Source organism: Elephantulus edwardii, unplaced genomic scaffold (genome assembly GCF_000299155.1).
Source record: "Elephantulus edwardii isolate Elephantulus edwardi_28Jun2011 unplaced genomic scaffold, EleEdw1.0 scaffold00342, whole genome shotgun sequence".
NCBI classification, from domain to species: Eukaryota; Metazoa; Chordata; class Mammalia; order Macroscelidea; family Macroscelididae; genus Elephantulus; species Elephantulus edwardii.
In genome coordinates, this window is record NW_006400092.1 from 701,294 (window position 1) to 709,049 (window position 7,756).

The 7,756-nt window shown below is 38.3% G+C and overlaps 1 protein-coding gene across 1 annotated transcript in view; it reads left to right on the forward strand.

The window, feature by feature from the left end:
- LOC102853315 (ovostatin-like) overlaps nt 1-7,756 on the forward strand; it is a 112,699-nt gene that overhangs the window by 42,655 nt on the left and 62,288 nt on the right. Inside the window, exons 13-15 of the mRNA XM_006901757.1 lie at nt 862-922; nt 5,220-5,365; nt 5,721-5,870. Coding sequence (XP_006901819.1) covers nt 862-922; nt 5,220-5,365; nt 5,721-5,870 — 357 coding nt within the window. The remainder of the gene's footprint in view (nt 1-861; nt 923-5,219; nt 5,366-5,720; nt 5,871-7,756) is intronic.

Here is a 7,756-nt window from a genome sequence, read left to right on the forward strand (position 1 = left end):
TATTATAAAAGATTCTGTTTTCTGTCTTTGCTAGCATTTTAGAGGTTAAAATTCAAACATAATGAAAAATACTTAGTGACAAAAGCATTTTTCTGAGAAATTTTCCCCTTTCTTGTTCTCAGTTTTTAGTGACTAAGTAACAATTTTCACATGTATTTTATAGGCCAAACAAGTTAATTTTCCAGAAAATTCCTCAAGCTCTGGAAGACACTCAATAGATGTTTTTACATAATTTTCTTTCATTAAGTAAATTTAAGAGTAATTAAACACTTAAAAATGTGAATAAAAACATTTCACCACATTGTAGACAAGTTTTTGCTTAGGAATGTGGAACATAAAACGGCTTTACAGTAAATTTAATCATGAGTGAGATATTTTCTTTAATATAGTTCTTAGGATTATAAACTCATTTGCTGACAAGTTGAATTGACTGGTAGATATATTAATTCTACTGTTCAGACCACAAAAGATGAAAATTTATAATGGAATGAATACACACACACACACACACACAAACACACACATTATTGTTATTGTTGTTATGTGCCATCAAGTTGCCTGTGACTCAGAGCGACCCTATGTATCTCTGTCAATCATATTGTCTCTGACACATCTACCCCTCTTACCCCAGTGATTGAATCAATCCATCTCATCAAGGGTCTTCCTCTCCTGCACTGTCCCTTCACCCTCCAAGCATGACATCCCTCTCCAAGGACTAGTCCCTTCTTGCAACATGTCCAAAGCATGTCAGGTGAAGCTTCAGAATCCTTGTCTCCAATGAGCCGCCTGTTCCAACCTTTTCTATATATAATGGAATAATTGAATTAAGATTTCTTAAACTTTATATTTTTCTTGTCCTAGGTGATTTCAAAAGGCGTAATATTTCTTCATGGGCAACAGAAAGTCAAGATTAATAATGATTGTAAGATTTCTAATTTTAACTTGGAAAACAATACAGAAAGAAATTTTAATTAGGTTATATTTTGAATTTTCCTTTAAAAGTAGTGCCTTTGCCATTTTAGGATTGTTTAGTGTCTCAGATTACCCTTAAAAATAGGAAAAGACTTAGTTCCAAACAAAAATGAATAAAAAAGAAATATTTGTAGTGTTAATAATATTCAAAGCACTTTTATAAAGTTCAGTCACTGACTCTTCTTCCTTTCTTTTCTAAGAAAGACAATAAGTATCTATGTTCAACCTAAACACCAAAAATCAAGCAAACAAACAACAAATCCACTGCCACTGACTTGGTTCCAACCCATAGTGACCTCCCATTGGACTTCCTAGGCTGTAAAATTTTACGGAGGAAATTATCCATCTTTCTTCCATGGAGCACAAATGAATTTGAATCATCTGTCTTTTGGTTGATCAGAAACTAATATTGCCACTCTGGCCTTTTTGAGGTTGCCATTTGCTTGGCATCTTTTTTTTCAAGCCTTTGATTTTGAATCTTTTTCTTCTCTTTTTAGATGTGTCTCTTGTAGGGAACATAATGATGGGTTTGGGTTTTTTTTATCCATTCTGCGACTCTTTTTCTCTTAATTGGTGCATTTAGTCCATTCACATTTAGTCTGATTATTGTCAGGCCAGGTTTTACTTTTGACATCTTGCCTTTTTCTGTTGTTTGTGGTTACTATGGTCCATGGGCTTCCCTTTGAAATCTCCATGTGCAGGATTTCACTTAAAATTTCTTGTAATTTTGGTCTCGTTTTCACAAATACGTTAAGCTCCTTCATTTCTGCAAAGGATCTAATCTCTCCTTTATGTTTGATGGAGAACTTTGCTGAGTACAGGATCCTTGGCTGACAATTGCTTTCTTTCAACTTTCTGTATATACCATCCATTGTCTAGCTTGCATGGTTTCTGCTGAGAAATCAGAACTTAATCTAAATTATTCCCCTTTGTAGGCAACTCTTTGTTTTTCTCGTGCAGCTTTTAGAATTCTATCCTTTTCTTTTAATTTGGAGAATTTGACTCGGATATGTCTTGGTGTTTTTCTTTTTGGGTCTAGTTTATTTAGCATTCTCTATGCTTGTTGAATACTGATTTTCCCCATTCTTCAAAATACCTGGGAAGTTTTCTTCAATACTTCTTCCACAATTTTCTCAATGAGTTCCCTGTCACTCCTCTCTTCTGTAATTCCAGTCATATGTTTATTCTGGTTATGTCATCCCACATGGTTCTAATGTTTTCATTTTCTTTACGTCTCATCTCTGATTGTTCTTCTAGTATGTTGTCGGTGAGGCTCTTGTTTCCAACTCATGGACTCTCTCATCCATCTCTTCAGTTATACTTTTTTTGTGCTACCAGCTACACTCTTCTAGGTCATATGACCCTGTTGTGTTCACTTGCTGTACAGAGGTAACTGCTCTGAAGCTGAACACTCTGACACTCATATGTCAAATGTGATAATGGTTACCCATCGTGGACAGTGTTTGGTGGAGCTCCCTGATGAAAACAAGCGTGGAAGCAGGAGTGGCATCCACTTCCATAAATAGTTTGCCTCCAGAAACCTTATAAACCTGGAGGAAGAATGAAAGTCATGCAAGTGTTGAGGGCTTTCATTCATAGAGTCACTATAAGTCATCTACGACTTGATGACACTTAGCAACAACAACAACAACATCTTTTGGTTAGCAGATTGATACATCATGTTATCGTTGTTATGTGCCATCAAGTAACTTGCAACTCATAGTGACCCTATGTACAAGAGCTCTAAATGCCTTTCTATCCTGTGCCAACCTAACCATCTCAAATGCACTCATTCCCACCACTCCAGTCACAGAATCAATCCATCTCATCGAAGGTCTTTCTCTCCTTCGCCATCCCTCCACTCTGCCAAACATGATGTCCTTCTCCAAGGACAAGTGCCCCCTTGCAACATGCCCAAAGTATATCAGATGAAGCCTCAGATTCCATGACTCCAAGGAGCATTCCGGCTTGACATTCTCCAGCACAAACCTGTTTGTTCTCCTAGCAGCCCGTGGTGTATTCAAAACTCTTCTCCAGCACCATAACTCAAAGGCATCAATTCTCTTTCTATCATCCTTATTCACTGTCCAACTCTCTGATGCATAACATGTAATTGCAAAGACTATAGCCCGGATCAGGCTCACCTTAGTCTCCAGCCTGAAGTCGTTGCTCTACTCTTGAGAGGTCCCTCACAGCTGACTTTCCCAATGCAATTCGTCTCTTGGTTTCCTGGCTGCTGTTACTAACAGTGTTGACTGTGGAGCTAAGTAAACTAAAACTGTTAACTCTCTCAATCTCTTCACCATCCAGACTGATGCTGCCGAATGGCCCAGTGGTGACAATCTTTGTTTTCTTGATGTTGAACTTCTATCCATTTAAGAGGATGCAGTCCTTGACCTTCTGTAGCAAGCGCTTCAGGTCCTCCTCAGTTTCTGTAAGCAGTGTTGTGTCATCTGCATAACACAGGTTGTTGATGACTCTTCCACCAATCCTAGTGCCATGTTCCTCCTCACACAACCTAGCATCACAGATGATCTGTTCTGCATACAGACTGAAAAGGTTTGGAGACAAAATACATCCCTAATGGACCCCCGTCTTGATTTTGAACTATATAGTGTCTCCTTGCTCTGTTCTGACGACTGCCTTTTGGTCCAAGTATAGGTTTCGCATTAGCACAATCAAATATTCTGGGATTCCCATTCTTCTCAGAGTCAGCCACTGCTTGCTGTGATCCACACAGTCAAAAGCCTTTGCATAGTGAAGCACAGATAGACATTCTTGTGGTATTCTTTGCTTTCTGTCAAGATCCATCTAACATTAGCTATAATATCTCTGTACCACAAGCTCTTCTAAATCCAGCCTGCACATCTGGCAGTTCTCTGTTGACATATTATTCCAAACGTTTTTGGATAATTTTCACCAGAATCTTGCTTGCATGTGATATCAATGGTAGTGTTCGATAATTTCCACACTTTGTTGGGTCACCTTTCTTAGGAATGGGAACAAATATCGATCTCTTCCAGTCAGTCAGCCAGCTGGTTGTTCTCCAGATTTCTTGGCACAATATAGTGAGCACATCCAGGGCAGTGTCTTTTTGTTGAAATATGTCAGTTGGTATGCCATCAACTTCTGGAGCCTTGTTTTTTTGCCAATTCTTTCAGAGCCATTTGAACTTCGTCCTTCATCACCATAGGCTCTTGATCATACGTTATTCATGAAATTTTTCTGTGTCAGCCAATTCCTTCTGATACAGTGACTCTGTGTATTCTTTCTATCTTCTCTTGATTCTTCCTGGATCATTTAACATTCTACCCAAAGTATCTTTACGTATTGCCACCTGTGGCTTCAATTTGTTTTTCAGCTCCTTCAGCTTAAGAATCACTGAGTGAGTTTGGCCCCTTTGATTTTCTGACTCCAGCTCTCTGCACATTTCATTATAGTATTTTGCCTTGTCATCCCAAGCTGCCTTTTGAAATTTTCTGTTCAGCTCTTTGATTGCTTGGTTTCTTCCTTTGGCTTTTGCTTCTCAGCACTCTAATGCAATACTCAGACTCTCATCTGACATCCATTTTGGTATTTTCTTTTTTTTTCAGCCTTTGTAATTATATTTCGCATTCTTCGTGGATGATTTTCTTGATATCCTCCCAGAACTCATTTGGTCTATAAGCATTGGTGCTCAAGGCCTCAAACCTGTTCCTGAGATGGTTTTGAAATTTTAGTGGGATAGACTTAAGATCAAATTTTGGTTCCCGTGGACTTGATTTAATTTTACTCAACTTCATCTTGAACTTGCATATGAGTAGTTGGTGGTCCGTCCCACAGTCAGCACTTAGCCTGGTTTTCACTGCTGATATTGATCTTCTCCAGCAAGTCTTTCCACAAATGTAATTGATTTGATTTATATGCATACCACCAGGTGAAATCCATGTGTATAGCCTGTGTTTATGTTTGTTATAAATTATATTTGCAATGAATAAATCACTGAATGTGCACAAAAATTAATCACAACAAAACATAGAAATTTAAAATATTAAGGGATGTCCAACTATCCCTTCTTCTACAAGGTATAGTAGTGATTATAAGTTTATTTCAGAAATTTTATATAAATTTAGTTTATTGGGTGAGGGGCTTGCTGGCTCACTGGCAATGAGTATAATAATCAGGACCTTTAATAGCAGGTTCTACCAGTTCACAGGACCAACATTTTTACCAACTAACTTTTCAAATGTGATCTTTTACTTTTGCAGTAACCAAGGGCACATTTTCCATTCCAATAGACATTAGTATTGAGTTAGCTCCCTCTGCAAGTATGCTTGTCTACACCTTACACCCTGAAGGAGAAATGATCGCTGACAGTATTCAATTTGAAATTGAGAAATGCTTCAAACAAAAGGTAAGGTGGAAAAGTCTGTCTCAGATTTGTTCAACTTGTTGGTAAATGATGGAGAAGTTAGAAGCGTGTTGAGTTTAGTTAAATCTCCCACTATTCTGAGAGTGGGAGACTGAAAAATAAAAGGACGTCAGTGTAGCAAAGTTAGTAGATTGAATGATTAAAAAATACTAGTGTTATGACATCCATTTAGATATTATCCTTGCTTTTTAAAGTTACTATCCCATAAAAAGAGTAACACACTGAAAACATTGTCCCACATTGTGTGTTTGTTTAAATAGAACTAAGATAATCTAAAAAAGAATTCTTTTCATATGACTTACCATCCTTTTCCCCTTATGACTATTTTCAATTTCAGGTCAACTTAAGTTTCTCTAATGAAAAGAGTTTACCAGGATCCAACATCAGTCTTCATCTCTCAGCTGCCTCAAACTCTCTTTGTGCCCTTTCGGCAGTAGATGAAAGTTCACTGTTACTAAAGAATTACAATCAGTTATCAGCACAAAGTGTGAGTGATCTAAACAAATTTTATTTGCAAATAACCTATAGTGTTACAGGAGTTATGTTGTTACAATGGGTAAGTAGTGAGCTGCTAGCCAAAACATTAGTTATTTGAACCCATCACCCACTCCCAAGCTGATGTGATAGTTTACTTTTGTAGAGATGTCAGTCTTGGAAACTCCATGAGGGCAGTTCTACCCATCCTAGACGGTTATTAGAAGCTGTAATTGTTCCAAGTTAAAAGGTTTTAGATTTTAGTAATGTTTTATGTCTTTTTCTTAGAGAAAAAGAGAAGATTTTATCGCTAGGAAGAAAGAGATTGGCCAGAGTCCACATGGAATAAAAATATATATTCAACTATATATCAAACTAGATTCTACTTACATATATTATGGTAAAATGAACTATATATTTGAAAACAAATAGCATTTACTGAATGTCTACTATTTGGCAGACTCTTAAATACTGTTGTTGATTACTGTTGATTCTAATAGACCTACCGCAGATCCTTCCATCGGGTTTTCACAGACAATAATTTGCAGGGGGAGGACATTGCCCATCCTCCTCCCACAGAGCATCTGGTGGATTTGAGGTTTATGCTTTTGGGACTGAAACACAGCTTCTTATCCCTAGGCCACTAGAGCTCCCCTAATGAATATAATTTCAAAAATTAAGTAAAAATGTATTCACAAGTGACCCTTCATTGGCTTTCTGAGACTGTAAACCACATGAGAGACAATTGTCAATCCTTCCACTATGCAAATAACTGGTAAATTTGAACCACCTGAAAGGAGCACAACTTTTCTAGGTCTATGCCACCAGAGTCCCCTTCAATAACATTGTTGTTGTTGCTATGTGCCATCGAGTTGCCTGTCACTCATAGTGACCCTGTGTACAACAGCCCTAAACTCTGTCCTATCTTGTGCCAGTCTCACCATCTCCAACACACCTACCCCCATTACTCCAATCACTGAATCAATACATCTCATCGAGGGTCTTCCTCTCCTGTACTATCCCTCCACCCTCCCAAGCATGATGTCCCTCTCCAAGGACTTGTCCATCCTTGCAACATGTCCAAAGTATGTCAGACGAAGCCTCAGAATCCTTGTCTCTAAGGAGAAGCATGGCTTCACCCTCTCCAGGACAAACCTGTTTGTTTTCTTAGCAGTCCATGGTATATTCAACAGTCTTCTCCAACACCACAGCTCAAAAGCATCTATTTTCCTTCTATCATCCCTAGTCATTGTCCAGCTCTCTGATGCATAGCAAGTGATTGCAAAGACCATGGCATGTATCAGGTACACCTTAGTCTGCAGACTGACATCGTTGTACTTCAGTACTTTAGAGAGGTATCTAACTGCAGACTTTCCCATCGCACTATGTCTTTTAATTTCTTGGCTACTGGTACCGAGAGTGTTGGCTGTGGTACCAAGCAAACCAAAACTGTGGATAATCTCAATCTCTTCACCATCCATTATGATGCTGCCAATTGGCTAAGTGGTGAGAATTTTTGTTTTCTTGATAGTGATCCTCAATTCATACCGAAGACTACAGTCCCTGACCTTCCACAGCAAGTGCTTCAGGTCCTCCTCAGTTTTAACAAGCAGGGTGGTGTCATCTGCATAACGCAGATTGTTGAGGATTCTTCCTCCAATCCTGATGCCACATTTCCCCTCATATAGTAGAGCTTCCTGGATAATCTATTTGCTTAAGCTCAAGGAACTGAAGAACAAATTCAAACCTCGAGTTGCTGTATTCAAGGATGCTTTCGGCAGAATGTTAAATGATCCCGGAAGTATTAAAAGAAGATGGAAAGAATATACTGAGTCACTGTATTGAAAGGAATTGGAAGACACAGAAGAATTTCATGAAACAACATATGAGCAAGAGCCT